A 15,779-nucleotide genomic window follows, 5' to 3' on the forward strand; every position below is an offset into this window, starting at 1 on the left:
AAAGTTTGGAGAAGAAAGGGAACGGCACATGATCCAAGGCACACCACATCCTCTGTAAAACATGGTGGAGGCAACGTGATGGCATGGGCATGCATGGCTTTCAATGGCACTGGGTCACTTGTGTTTATTGATGACATAACAGCAGACAAGAGTAGCCGGATGAATTCTGAAGTGTACCGGGATATACTTTCAGCCCAGATTCAGCCAAATGCCGCAAAGTTGATCGGACGGCGCTTCATAGTACAGATGGACAATGACCCCAAGCATACAGCCAAAGCTACCCAGGAGTTCATGGGTGCTAAAAAGTGGAACATTCTGCAATGGCCAAGTCAATCACCAGATCTTAACCCAATTGAGTATGCATTTCACTTGCTCAAATCCAGACTTAAGACGGAAAGACCCACAAACAAGCAAGACCTGAAGGCTGCGGCTGTAAAGGCCTGGCAAAGCATTAAGAAGGAGGAAACCCAGCGTTTGGTGATGTCCATGGGTTCCAGACTTAAGGCAGTGATTGCCTCCAAAGGATTCGCAACAAAATATTGAAAATAAAAATATTTTGTTTGGGTTTGGTTTATTTGTCCAATTACTTTTGACCTCCTAAAATGTGGAGTGTTTGTAAAGAAATGTGTACAATTCCTACAATTTCTATCAGATATTTTTGTTCAAACCTTCAAATTAAACGTTACAATCTGCACTTGAATTCTGTTGTAGAGGTTTCATTTCAAATCCAATGTGGTGGCATGCAGAGCCCAACTCGCGAAAATTGTGTCACTGTCCAAATATTTCTGGACCTAACTGTATGTGCGGCTACATGACATCCTTAGCCGCTAATACCGCACCACGGACTTTGCACTCCCCTTGTCCCATAGGATAACATGGGGAATGTCTGTACTTGCTAAAACCTGCGGATTTATCTAGAAAATCCAGATAAATCCGCAGGTTTTCCGCAGCAAAATCCGCGGGTACAGAGTGCCGTGGGCACATAGCCTTAGAGGAAAAAAAGGATCAGTATGCTGGATTCTTATGATGTCTGTTTGGGTGCTCCATACTAATGGACTGTCCAATGGACCAGTCATTGGCAGGTTTGTCAGATGTTAGTCTATTGTGTATGGGTCTTTCATTGCAATTCCTGAAGAAGGAGAGGGATCTATCCAAAACACGTTGTAATAAATCACAATTATATCATCTTGGATTGTATTTCATCATTGCGGCACAGCATTATACACTGTCTGTTCATCATTATCCTCTGCTTCCACATTGGGTCTGCAGCAGCCGTGTACCTAGACCTATACAGTTGGTTGTGACTCTCACTACTCCCTAAGGTGAGCCTTTTCAGTCTTTTTACCTTCATATAACCTCTGGATAACACGCTATTTTGCGCTCCTTTGTCTTCCAGCACTGCTCATATTTTCAATATTTCGCAAGAGGCAACCAGACTTCTTAGTCACACTTAAATATTGTGGATATACTGCATATGTATAATTCATTAATCTGCATAATGGTTTTATGTATTGTTATGGATAATTGTCATTCTGAGTAGCAGTATTGTTATTTCTTTACATTTCAGGCCCTGTCATACTACTAGAAATCCATACTTTGGAGAAGAAAAGCGTTTTGACTACCATTTTGTCACACCAGAGACGTTTGATGAAATGACTTGCTCTGTAAGAAAATACCAAGTATCTATATATATTTAATTGCCTTATTCTGTCTGTCTGTCTTGCTCCAAAATTGTGTCGTGACAGTGTCGTTACAGTGACAACCGTCGGATTGGCTCTGCCTGGCCCCGCCCCCCCACACGGATTGGCCGCTCGGCCAAGCCCTGTCCCCCTCACGCATTGGACGCTCGCCCTGGCCCCGCTCCCCCACGCATTCCTAGAACCCACACAGAGCCCAGACTCCCAGGTGACTGCTGCAACCCCGGAAGCCCACACCGGCAGGAAAAAGTGGAAAAAAGGCCGAATGTGTTAAACCACTAGCTTACCCCGGCTCCCGGCACACGTGTGCCAGAGCCGGCGTAGGCTGGTAACTATAGTACACATCGGGTAACTATAGAAACCACTTTCCTTAGTTACCCGATGTAAATAGCTTACCCCGGCACACGTCAGCACTGTCGCTTTTAATACTTACCTTTTCTCCACTTTGTCAGATCCGGCGCGATCCCGTGCACTGTGTACACTACAGTGGCCGCGCAACAACCTCCGATCACGTGTTGTCATGTGACCAGGAAGTTGCGGCGCTGCCAGTGTACTATACACAGTGTATGGGAGCGCGCCGGATGTGTGAAATCACTAGCTTACCCCGACTCCCAGCACACGTGTGCCAGAGCCGGCGTAAGCTGGTAACCATAGTACACATCGGGTAACTATAGCAACCACTTTGCTTAGTTACCCGATGTAACTAGCTTACCCCGGCTCCCAGCACACGTGTGCCAGAGCCGGCGTAGGCTGGTAACCATAGTACACATCGGGTAACTATAGAAACCACTTTCCTTAGTTACCCGATGTAACTAGCTTACCCCGGCTCCCAGCACACGTCTGCCAGAGCCGGCGTAGGCTGGTAACTATAGTACACATCGGGTAACTATAGAAACCGCTTTCCTTACCTACCCGATGTGTAACATGGTTACTAGCTTACCCCAGCTCCCAGCACACGTGTGCCGGAGCCGGTGTATGCTGGTAACCATGGTACACATGGGGTAACTATAGAAACTGCTTTGCATCATTACCCGAGCCACGCCCCTGCACAGATTAGCCGCTCGGCCAGGCCCCGCCCCCTGCACGCATTGGCCGTTCAGCCAGACCCCGCCCCCTGCATGAATTAAACGTTCGCGGCCTTGCACCGCCCCCCTCACACATTGGACGCTCGACCTGGCCCCGCCCCCCGCACGTATTCCCCAAAGACTCCCAGGTGACTGCTGCACCCCCGGAAGCCCACACCGTCAAGCCAGTCGAGACATTCCGTTGCATTGCTGGGATCGTGTCGGAGTCAGCGGACGCTGGTAAACATGGTACACATCGGGTAACCATGGAAACCACTTTGCTTACTTACCCAATTGTGTACCATGGTTACCAGCGTATGCCGGCTCCCTGCTCATTAAGATCGTTGCTCTCCCGCTGTTAAACACGTGCGTGCTGCACAGCAGGAGACCAACAAACAAAAAATGAACCAGCATTGTCGCTTTGAATAGTTACCCGATGTGTACCATGGTTACTAGCTTACCCCGACTCCCGGCACACGTGTGCCAGAGCCGGCTTACACTGTTAACCAGTGTACACATTAGGTAACCCATCCAATCCATTTATTACATTATTATTCAATCTGCTAACCTACATACACATTCTAGACTACCCGATACGTTAGAATCGGGCCACCTTCTAGTTAATATATAAGCTTCTAAGCAACTGATGGGGCTTGCATATTTGATGTTGTCAGATGTGTTATGTCATTATTTCTAAACACGAAAGGGCTCAATGTCCTGGATTTTAGTAATCTGCTAAATGTGATATACGTTGGTAACCAATGACTAAGCATATTTTTGTCTCACATCTCTCTTATTTTAGGGTCAGTTTCTCCTAACCATGAAATACAGTGGACACTACTATGGTCTGAGCAGAGAGGCTGTAGAATCAGTTGCGAGAGAAGGTCTTGCCTGCTGCACGCACTTGGAAATAGAGGTATGTCCAACTACAGCGCCAATTGTAGACTCTTAGAACAGATTTTCATTACTTTGGGCATCTCATTACCTTGTCCATGAATTGTCTTTTTGTCTTAGGGTGTAAGGAGCTTAAAGAATTCTTATTTTGAACCACGCTGCATTTTGCTTCTACCAATGAACAAGGAGAAGTATGAAGGCTGGCTGAGAAGAAAAGGCTTGTTCACTAGACCTGAAATAGATGTTGCAGTGTCCAGAGTGGATATGTACATGAATATACACCAGGATCACCCCGGCTTCTTTGATGCCATTATTAATATTGGTAATGGGCAATGTTTATGTTGAATCTATTTAAGAAGCATGCTACATCTTTTACATAGTTTTTAGTTTTCCATGCAGTAATTTATTTTTTATGTCATTTTATTGGTCTTTTTCCCCATTATTAGAAGAAAAATGACTGATGGGTAAAAAAAAAATCAGCTGGGTGTTTCTCTATGTTTAACACTATCATAATTTATTTATTTTATTCACTTATATAGCGCCATCACTTAATCATCACTGCACCCATTGGGGCTCACAATGTAGATTCCCTATTTGTATGTCTTTGGAGTGTGGGAGGAAACCAGAGAACCCAGAGGAAATCCAAGCAAACATGGAGAATATACAAACTCATTGCAGATGTTTTTGAGATCTGAAGCCAGGACCCCGGAGATGCAATACTGCAGTGTTAACCACTAAGCTGCCCACAGATATATAAATTATACATAAAAATGTAATAACTTTAGAAATATGCACCTTTACTTTTCTTGTTCTGAAAACATATAGCCACTATCGAATGCATACATCCACAAGGTTTATGTCTCACAATGGCCAAAGTTAAGATGGGTGACCAGGCATCTGTCAACCATAGAGAGCCACTGTATAAAAAAAAAAAAAAAACACGCACAAGATGCATTTTTTTTACAGTTGCTCTCTGTATCAGAAAGCAGTCTGCTGCGCTTTTCTGTACAGTTGAACAAAGACGTGCAGGCGAATGCTGTACAGACATGGGAATGTAAAGAGGAAAAGCCCCCAGAAGCTTCTGAATGAAAATCCCCAATTTCATGGTTGTTTTAAGCATTATATGCAAAAAAAAAATGTTGTAGGTGAATCAATTGGTTTTTTTGTGATTTTTTGTTTTTCCCCCTAGCTTTCTACTGCATTGTTTCCATTATTTCTGATATACAATTTCACTATATTCGCTTTTAATAAAAGCACATAAGCTGGTAAATGACCATGCTATGCTTAGTACAGGGAATTATTTTTTTTTTTTGCAAATTTCTGTAAAACTGTAAAAATAATCTGTCTTAACTCTCTCTTTTTTTTTTTTTTTTTTTTTCCCTTTTATGCAGATGATTTAGATGAAGCCTATAGCAAGTTACGAGTGTTGGTGAAAGAATACCTTGGCCTAATGGAACCAGCAGTGTCTAATGAAAGTGCCGGCACAGAAAAATCTGCAGCTGGTTAGTTTTTTAAGGAGTTCTTTCACAATAAGCAGAGCACAAGAGCCCTGATTCATTATTTACATTTTTTGTGCCTTTTCTTTTTTGTTATTGTTATTTGTTGCCATTTGTCGTGCCATATTCTTCATAAGGCCGGGGCCACACGGGATTATGTGCGATCCTCGCATGACACTCTGCTCAAACTGGCAGTACAGCGGTAGCCAAGTGTCATGCGAGGGTCATTGCGACTGTTGTCTGATCGTGCGATCGGACCACAGCTGCAGGGGGCAGGCCGGCACTGAGGAGGGGCGGGAGGGATTTATCTCCCTATCTCCTCTGTTGACGGCTATTTCCATTCTCGCACTGCTCTCGCGTTACACCGGTGTAACGCGAGAGTGCAGTGCGATCTTTGTCTCCACCCATAGACTTGTATGAGTGTGAGTGGAACAGGCTCGCATTCCACTCGCAGCATGCTGCGACTATTTTCTTGGGCCAGTTAGGGCTGAGAAAATAATCGCTCTGGAAGCGGCCCCACAGAGTAACCTGGGTCCGAGTGGAATGTGATTTTTTTATCACATTTCACTCGCACCGTTTTTCTCGCTATGTGTCTTAGGCCTAATTGTGTATGTGGGTTGACAAATTTTTCTCCTCTTTTACCTTGCTTGCAGCTTTTTAGAGTGAAGAGTTATGTAAACTTTCAAAATGTCACACATTAGTATTCAAATGTTCAAAAATAAAATCCGACAGCTTTCTTACTGCAGTAGGGCACTGGTGTGCAATTATGTAAAAACTTTGCTACATTTTCAAGTGTTGCAAATGATGAATTAGGCTAAAACATCTGGATAAGGAAAATCATGCCTATATTGTGGGAAAAAATTACATAATGAATAAGGTGCAAACCTAAAAGTAACTATTAGAACCAATTTTACTCCAAAAAAGAAAATCCAACTACTATAATTAATTGGGGCCAAAGCAGTTTGCTAAAATTTGTGAATAAATCTGGCAGTATGGCCTCATTCCAACATCTGTTTTTCATGGTCATGTTTGTTCCTTGCGCTTCACATATAACAAGTACCCACTATAATGTATGGAGCTATTAAGATGTCTGTATTTTTTGCAGGTCATATGTCCGCAAAAAATTATGTCCAATTTTAATTTTTCAAAATGACCTATACAAGTCTTTGTATTTGTGAAAATCAGAGACCGCACATGGATGCCTTCAGATGTACAATCCACTGCTGTCCAGAATTAATGTTGTAATGAAGCTTTGCAATTTATTTACTTTTCCTTACGTGAAACAATGATGGTCCATCTGTCCATGGGTAGAGTCTGTTAATGTTCCCCAAACACTGGAAAAAGCTATATTTTGCAGCACAAGCTGTCCATTTATATATTTATAGTGGTGCATTCTTTTTCTAGATTATGGAAAACCACTTACTGGATCTTCACCAAATGGACCTTATAAATCTTCACCAAACAATGAGTTTCAGGATTCTGCAGCAAGAAACTATTCTGCAAAAATATTTGTAAAAGTGTCACCACAGAAGACACCGGCTGTAAGCGACAACTTTATAAAAACTATTTTTACTTTTAAAGAGGGACAAAGTTTTTAGGCCACGCCCCCTAACCACACCCATTTCACAGTCACGCCCATATCCACTCCCCATCCACACCCATTCAGCATGGACACGCAGGCAGCCGGCGGGCCTCCAGCATGGACACGCAGGCAGCCGGCGGGCCTCCAGCATGGACACGCAGGCAGCCGGCGGGCCTCCAGCATGGACACGCAGGCAGCCGGCGGGCCTCCAGCATGTACACGCAGGCAGCCGGCGGGCCTCCAGCATGGACACGCAGGCAGCCGGCGGGCCTCCAGCATAGACACGCAGGCAGCCGGCGGGCCTCCAGCATAGACACGCAGGCAGCCGGCGGGCCTCCAGCATGGACACGCAGGCAGTCGGCGGGCCTCCAGCACGGAGAGGCAGGCAGCCGGCAGGCAGCCGGCAGGCCCCAAGCACGGAGACGCAGGCAGCCGGCGGGCCTCCAGCACGGAGACGCAGGCAGCCACAGTGAGGCGGCCGGTCGCTCGCACAGTGAGGCAGCCGGTCGCCTTCACAGACAGGCGGCCGGCCGCCCGCCTTCACAGACAGGCGGCGGGGGGCGCCCGCACAGACAGGCGGCGGGGAACGCCCGCACAGACAGGTGGCGGCCGGCCGCCCGCACAGTGAGGCGGCGGGCCGCCCGCACAGAGAGGCGGCCGTCCGCCCGCAGAGACAGGCGGCCGTCCACCCGCACAGAGAGGCGGCCGGCCGACCACACAGAGAGGCGGCCGGCCGACCGCACAGAGAGGCGGCCGGCCGACCGCACAGAGAGGCTCCGGCCGGGGAGGGGGGGGGGGGAATCAGCGCTGGGGAGATTATGTTTACATACCTTAGCAGCAGCACAGAGCAGTTTCGGGCAGCGCGTTCCTCTCTGTTATGCCACGTCACGTGTTAGGATGGTAGGAGGGAAAAGCAGGGAGGCGGGGAGAGAGTGGGTGGGCGGAGCCCGGGAGACGGCCGTCCCGCCCGTGGCAACGGGACAAACAATGCAAAGCGTGATAGTCCCGCTGTATCCGGGACGGTTGGGAGGTATGGGTACAGGGGGACCTGAGAAGACAAGTGCTGTACTCTCCCCTGCTCCCCCCTTCTGCACTCACTCTGCACTGTCCTCCTGCAGGCACACCGCTCCCTCCTCCTGCACTCACTCTGCACTGTCCTCCTGCAGGCACACTGCTCCCTCCTCCTGCACTCACTCTGCACTGTCCTCCTGCAGGCACACTGCTCCCCCTCCTGCACTCACTCTGCACTGTCCTCCTGCAGGCACACTGCTCCCCCCTCCTGCACTCACTCTGCACTATCCTTCTGCACTCACTCTGCACTATCCTCCTGCACTCACTCTGCACTGTCCTCCTGCACTCATTCTGCACTGTCCTCCTGCACTCACTCTGCACTGTCCTCCTGCACTCACTCTGCACTGTCCTCCTGCACTCACTCTGCACTGTCCTCCTGCACTCAACTCTGCACTGTCCTCCTGCACTCACTCTGCACTATCCTCCTGCACTCACTCTGCACTATCCTCCTGCACTCACTCTGCACTATCCTCCTGCACTCACTCTGCACTATCCTCCTGCACTCACTCTGCACTCTCCTCCTGCACTCACTCTGCACTGTCCTCCTGCACTCACTCTGCACTATCCTCCTGCACTCACTCTGCACTATCCTCCTGCACTCACTCTGCTCTCCCCTCCTGTACTCACTCTGCTCTCTCCCTGCTGCTGCTCTTACCTCAGTTGCAGAACAAACGAAGCGGCCGCTGTGGAGAGCCGGTCACATGTGAGAATCCTGGGCAGAAGAGGCAGGCAAAGGGGGCGTGGCCAGCATAGAGCGAGCAGCAGGAGGGGACAAGGAAGACATCCCGAGGAGTGTATGTGTCCAGCATTCAGAGAGGGTGTGGACGACAGCAAAGCGGCGTGCCCAGCAGCATAGATGCCATGGAAGGCATCCAGAGATTGTGGCCTGCATCCGGAGGGGGCGTGGTCGGCAGAGTGCGGGGGCGTGGCAGCTGCCTCTCACTACACTGCGGGATTACGGAGTTCACGGGCGTGAGAACGGGACTGGACTATAAAATCGGGGCTGTCCCGCTGTATCCTGGACGGTTGGGAGATATGCGTTTATTGCTACAAGTGTGGGTGAGGTTAAATGCAGAAATGGATAGTCCGGCTTCACGATCAAACAAAGCCTCTTTATTTGTGGATAAATACAAAATCCAAGATAGTGGTTAAAAAGTCAGATAAATAGCATGGCTAAAACTTCATGCATAGCAGAGCCAGGACATCTATTAGTTTCAAGTCCATAGAACATTTGGATGGGGTTATACAGAGCTCAGCGTTGAAAGAACTGGTAGTTCTGCAGCAGAAAAACAATTATTTACTGCACTGCTTGCTGAATTTTTGATAAAGTGATACATTGTTTGAATCAGGGTCATCACGTTGCTCTCAGATGCAGTAGCAAGAATTTGGTGACAGATTCCTTTTAAAGGGAACCTGTCAGGTCCCCTATGCCCTCCAACTCAGCAGCATTCATAGTTGTGTGCCCAAAGTCCCTGCCTAACTAGCCCTGCATAACGCTATTGACTAATATGAATATATAAAAAAACAACTAATAAACCTCACTTTCCCTAAGTCAATTACGCCTCTGACTAGTGACAGGGATCTTTCTCCAGACTATTCAGGTCTTTTTCCATATTATCACGCCCCTGTGAGCGTGTTAACATGATTTTCCACGAATTGGCATCACCACCAGCTCCTGGAAATCTTGCACATGCGTGTGACTCAATTAGTTTAAGTGTGAAAACGTTATTCAGATGAAAAAATTCCCAACAGAAATTTCACTGTAATGAGGCAGAGTGATTCACTTTCAATGTCTATGATCCGGTGGTGTCAACTTATTTTGGTGTCTTTTTAAGTATTCACAAAAGTGTGGTCAAGAATTTGTGCACCTTTAAAAAGAAGAACACCCAGAGTCCAGAGTAACTTTGCTGCCTCATTAGTGAATCATTGAATTGGGGGTTTCACCTGAATCATGTATTTTGGAGATGTAGATGAAAACTCTAATGTAAATGCTCCAAATACAAGAAAGGCTCAGCGTCACTGAGGGACAGGTGCTCGTAAGAAAAAAAATATAGTACTGATGAGAAAATTCCAGCACACTGACAACAATGAAGGAAAGAGACTGTAATTTTTTTATTATTGAAAAAATTCAAAAGTGCTGTACATAGAATCGTCCAAAACAAAAATCGACGTTTCGGCCTACTGGCCTTCGTTAGACTGGACTTATCTAATATTGGCACTTTAGAGCAAAACTTCAAATGAAGGGAACTGTAATACAAGGTAGGCCAAATGGAGATAATGCCAGAGGACCCAGTAGATTAAATTCACTTCACTTCCAGCAATGTTGAAGACGTGTTTCTGGGGCCCACATAACATTGTCATGACATGCGAGCCCCGCGACCAATCAGTGCAGTCTTTCTTATCTCCGCCTTTGAACGTTTGAGCCTGAAGTCAGCACAGCGCTCACATCCTGCCCAAATGTCCGAAGGCGGGAAGACAGACTCTGGGCGCTGATTGGTTGCATGGCTTGCAATGTCAAATGGGCCCCGGGAACGCGGCTTCAGACATCGCTGGAATCGTAGTCACATCGGAGATGAGTATAGGCTAATTTATTTTTACGGGAGCGAACAAGGGGAATGAGTATGGGTTGTCCAATTAGTGGATATCCCCTTTAAGCCCCTTTCCTGCTTTAGTCTTAGGGGCACTTTGCACACTGCGACATCGCTAGCCGATTATAGCGATGCCGAGCGCGATAGTCCCCGCCCCCGTCGCAGCTGCAATATCATGGTGATAGCTGCCGTAGCGAACATTATCGCTACGCCAGCTTCACATGCACTCACCTGCCCTGCGACGTCGCTCTGGCCGGCGACCCGCCTCCTTATTAAGGGGGCGGGTCGTGCGGCATCATAGCGACGTCACACGGCAGGCGGCCAATAGAAGCGGAGGGGCGGAGATGAGCGGGACGTAAACATCCCGCCCACCTCCGTCCTTCCGCATTGCTGGCGTGAGACGCAGGTAGGAGATGTTCCTTGCTCCTGCGGCTTCATACACATCGATGTGTGCTGCCACTGGAACGAGGAACAACATCGTAACATCGGTCCTTCCCAAATTATGGAAATGACCGACGCTACACCGATCATATGATTACAACGCTTTTGCGCTCGTTAATCGTATCAAAAATGCTTTACACACTACGATATCGCCTGCGACGCCGGATGTGCGTCACTTTCAATTTGACCCCACCGACATCGCACCTGCGCTGTCGTAGTGTGCAAAGTGCCCCTTAGACTTACTCGTCAAAGTAACACTATATGAAATGTATTCTTGGCTTACTATGAATGTCACTAATTGTGATGGTGAAGGCAACAGATGCAGATTTTACTGCAGATTTTTACACATCTTATCTGCAGAAATGTTTTCACTGTAAGGGAACATATTCCTAACACGTCCTTCCTAAGTAATATATCTGTTCTTATTTATCTGTTCCTAGGAAGAAGCCTCAGTTCAACGACGACAACAAGCAGCACGACAGGCATTGGCGGGGAAGACCTCAGGGACATACACCCAGCTATTTCAAAGGTGAGGTGGAGGCTGGATGTAGACGGCGGTGTGAAAACTAGGGCCAGTCATGTCCGCAAATTGTGGATGTCACTGGATCCATGTACTGTACAGCTCTATGTGATCGTCTGCATATGGGACAAGTGCGGGAGCTGCCTGCTACTTACTGTACATCCACTTGTCTGGTACATAAATTGAGCCAAAGTGGTGCATGCTGTAATATATTTCCCCACATCAGCCCTGCGCACTGGCACATTGGCTATAATGGGTGCATGTACTCTCTATGTGTGGTTAGTGGCACACACAGACTGCAATCGTCTGTATAAGATGCTCACCTGAAAGAGCCCTTACAGTAACGGAAAACAGGTTTAATCAAGCTGTCCCTATGTAATCTCTTTCGAAAGAGACCAGTAGGGCTTGAATTAAATCTTTTAATTTTTATTATATGCAGACTATAAATTATAGTATCACAGAAAAGATGGATGGATTACTTTTTTTAATCTTAGATTGTGCCCTGAAAATACCATACTAGTCCAATTTACAAGAAAATACGATTGTTAAACTCAGAGCGGAACTAGGCCTAGTTGGACCAAGAAGCAGAGCCACATTTGTTGCAAATAGTCAAGAAGGTCACAAAATCATATTGAGGAAAACTGCCAAACACTGAGAACTGCGCAAGAGTTGTGAAGAATCAAACGTGAAGGTACCAGGAACCCATTATCCTCCAGTGCTGTCATATTCCAGAACTGAACTGCTACCTCTCTGGAGAGCCCAGAAGTACAGGGTGTTCAATGCTCAGAGGTAAGAAAGGCGGAAACCCGACCACCACTTAACAGGACACATAAGTTGAAACTTCAAGACTGGGCTAAGGAATAACTGAAGACAGATTTCTTCGTCGCTCCATTGGGAGACCCAGACGATTGGGTGTATAGCACTGCCTCCGGAGGCCACACAAAGCATTACACTAAAAAGTGTAAGGCCCCTCCCCTTCTGGCTATACACCCCCCGTGGGATCACGGGCTGCTCAGTTTTTCAAGCTTTGTGCGAAGGAGGTCAGACATCCACGCATAGCTCCACTGTTTTTAGTCAGCAGCAGCTGCTGACTATGTCGGTTGGAAGAAAAGTGGGCCCATATGGGGCCCCCAGCATGCTCCCTTCTCACCCCACTTTTGTCGGGTGTTTGTTAAGGTTGAGGTACCCATTGCGGGTACGGAGGCTGGAGCCCACATGCTGCTTTCCTTCCCCATCCCCCTGAGGGCTCTGAGGGAAGTGGGATCTTACCGGTCTCCAGGCACTGAGACCGGGCTCCATCCACAGACCCAGAGAACCTGCTGGATATGGAGCTGAGTATCGTCAGGGACAGGGCCCTGCTACATTAAGGTACTCTGTGTCCCCGGGCGAGCGCGCACACACACACCAACATTGCTGGGAGTGTTTGTGCGCCGGGGGCAACAGCGCGGAGCGCTCGTGCTATTATTCACTGCAGCTTTGCTGAGTGAATTTATGTGTTGGGAACTGCCGCGCCGGCCGCTGCTGAGTGTTTTTTACACTGTGGCGCGGCTGGGACTTGTGGTGCGCCGGGGACTTCCGCGCTGGCCGTGCACAAGGACGGCCGCGCTTATTACTCGAGTCCCCGGCTTTGCGGCCTAGTTTTCGTTTCGTTCCCGCCCCCAGCCCTGCCAGTCAGGGGAGAGGCGGGACGCTGTACAGACAGTCAGCGCCGAGGGCTGGAGTCTGCTTTGCATTCTCCAGCCCCCTCACTGGACACAGTGGGAAGCCAGTTTCCCGCTCTTGTCTGGGGCACGCCCACGGCCCGCCCCTCTTCACAGGACGCCGGCAGCCATTACTGCACGCAGTCCGAGCTGGGGAACGGAGACAAGCTCTGGGCAACCAGTCACAGGGCTCTGGCGACCACACACCCGCGTTATAGGCGGGCGGTAAGCAGCACCTGAAGTGCTGACCCCACTAAATACCGAAGTGTCCATTTGTATTTTATGCCTGTATGCTATACACTGCACTGTAGGTCGCTATTTTTGGCTATATGCCCTCCTAGATGGCGAGATAACAGCAGCAAAAAAGCAAGGGTGCTAAGGCACAGGCTTTCTATGCTGCTTGTACTGCATGTGCTGAAGTGTTCATTTGTACTTATGCTTGTATGCTATACATTGCACTGTACGGTCGCTATTCTTGGCTATATACTATCCTAGATGGCTGGACAACAGCAGCAAAAAAGCAAGGGTGCCAAGGCACAGGCTTTCTATGCTACTTGTATTGCATGTGCTGAAGTGTTCATTTGTACTTATGCTTGTACGCTATACTTTGCACTGTACGGTCGCTACTCTTGGCTATATTCTCCTGGATGGCTGGACAACAGCAGCAAAAAAGCAAGGGTGCCAAGGCACAGGCTTTCTATGCTGCTTGTATTGCATGTGCTGAAGTGTTCATTTGTACTTATGCTTGTATGCTATACATTGCACTGTACGGTCGCTATTCTTGGCTATAGTCTCCTAGATAGCTAGAATACAGCAGCAAAAATGAAACAGAGGCTTTCTATGCTGTTTTTGCTGCACGTGATACTGTTCCACCGGCAGGTTACACTGACCCCATTGTGGGCAATGCTACCCTGTAGCACTGGGTCAGCCGGGGTCTCTACTAGAGGTGGCCAAAGGAACCACCTGTGAACCCTGTCCAGGGACAGGGACGGAGTTGCAGTTTCGGCTGATAGATTGTCCTGGGATAGAGACTTGCAGTCCAGACAGGCCATGGGCAATCTTGATTAAGCTACCGGGCCACCCTCATTTGGAACATAATCAGTGCTCCGGGGGGGGTCTCAGGCATTCCAGGGTGAAGGCTCTGACACGGACACAGTCCCAGACAGCCTAAGCGAGCTCGCTGGGTGCGGCACTCTGCTTCATCACTGGAGGGCTCTCTGTATGATGAGGCAGACGTAGCTGATCAGGGCTTTGATCCTGACACCGCTCTCATTCCGGATACACCGGATGGTGACGCCATAGTGAATGATCTTATAGCGTCCATCAATGGAATGTTGGATATTTCTCCCTCAGCTCCCCCAGTGGAGGAGTCAGCTTCACAGCAGGAGAAATCCTTTTTCAGTATCTCATGCGTATATTGAGTACTTTTCTGGCCACGCTGACTTCAGAGAAGCAGTTCAGAAACACCACGCTTACCAGATAAGCTTTTCTCCAAACGTATTAAGGATACACGTTATCCCTTTCCCCCTGACGGGGTCAAGCGCTAGACCCAGGGTCCAAAGGTGGATCCCCCAACCTCCAGGCTTGCGGCTAGATCCATAGTTGCAGTGGAGATGGGACTTCACTTAAAGATGCCATTGACAGACAGATGGACCTCTGGTTGAAATCTGTCTGTGAAGCTATCAGCGGGTCGGTTGCTCCGGCATTCGCAGCCGTATGGGCACTCTAAGCTTTTCAGCTGGTCTTGCGCAGCTGGTCTTGAGCACATGTACATCTGTGCCGCAGGTGGTGTCCTTACCCTCGCAATGTCTGCATTGCGACTTACCCTATTAATGCTGTCCTGGAGGGACAGTCGAGGTTTCGGTCCTTCCCAGGCTCGGGCAGGTCCCAATTGTCCTCGTCCAAAAGGGCTCAAAAGGCTCAGAGGGGCTCAGATTCCGGTCGGGCTCAATCACGCCCAAGGAAGGCAGCCGGAGGAACCGCTACCGAGGCGGTCTCCTCATGACTTTCAACTCTCTCTCTCCGCATCCGCGGTTGGTGGCAGACTCTCCCGCTTGGCGACATTTAGCTGTCACAGGTCACAGACCGGTGGGCGAGAGACATTGTGTCCCCAGTGTACAGGATAGAGTTCTGTTCTCGTCCTCCGGCTCGATTCTTCAGAACTTTCCCACCCCCCACCCCCCGAGAAGGAGTGGTAATCCCTGTTCCTCTTCAGGAACAAGACACGGTTTTTCCTCCAATCTGATTGGGGTGCCAAAAAAGGATGGCTCTTTCCGTTCCGTTCTGGACCTAAAACTGCTCACCAAGCACGTGAAGGCCAGACGGTTCCGGGTGAAACCCTCCGCTCCGTCATTGCCTCAATATCTCAAGGAGATTTCCTAGCATCAATAGACATCAGGATGCTTATCCCCACGTGCCGATTGCTCCAGAGCACCAGCGTTTGCCACGTTTCGTTATTGAAGACGAGTATCTTCAGTTCGTAGCCCTGCCCTTTGGTCTGGCGACAGCCCTACGGGTTTTCACCAAGTTCAGGGCAGCAGTGGGAGCAGTCCTGCACTCTCAGGGTCACTCTGTGATCCTTACTGGGACGATCCACTTGTCAAGGCACCCTCTCAAGAGGCATGCCAACACAGCCTGAACGTGGCGCTGGAGACTCTCCAGAGTTTCGGGTGGATCATCAACTTTTCAAGGTTAAATCGGGCACCGACCCAATCGCGGACATATCG

General features: G+C 48.7%; 1 protein-coding gene across 1 annotated transcript in view; it reads left to right on the forward strand.

Moving 5' to 3' along the window:
* Positions 1-15,779, forward strand: part of LRGUK (leucine rich repeats and guanylate kinase domain containing) — a 157,061-nt gene that overhangs the window by 120,506 nt on the left and 20,776 nt on the right. Inside the window, exons 12-17 of the mRNA XM_075342608.1 lie at positions 1,568-1,664; positions 3,564-3,677; positions 3,776-3,977; positions 5,047-5,157; positions 6,556-6,692; positions 11,274-11,362. Coding sequence (XP_075198723.1) covers positions 1,568-1,664; positions 3,564-3,677; positions 3,776-3,977; positions 5,047-5,157; positions 6,556-6,692; positions 11,274-11,362 — 750 coding nt within the window. The remainder of the gene's footprint in view (positions 1-1,567; positions 1,665-3,563; positions 3,678-3,775; positions 3,978-5,046; positions 5,158-6,555; positions 6,693-11,273; positions 11,363-15,779) is intronic.

Source organism: Anomaloglossus baeobatrachus, chromosome 4 (genome assembly GCF_048569485.1).
Source record: "Anomaloglossus baeobatrachus isolate aAnoBae1 chromosome 4, aAnoBae1.hap1, whole genome shotgun sequence".
NCBI classification, from domain to species: Eukaryota; Metazoa; Chordata; class Amphibia; order Anura; family Aromobatidae; genus Anomaloglossus; species Anomaloglossus baeobatrachus.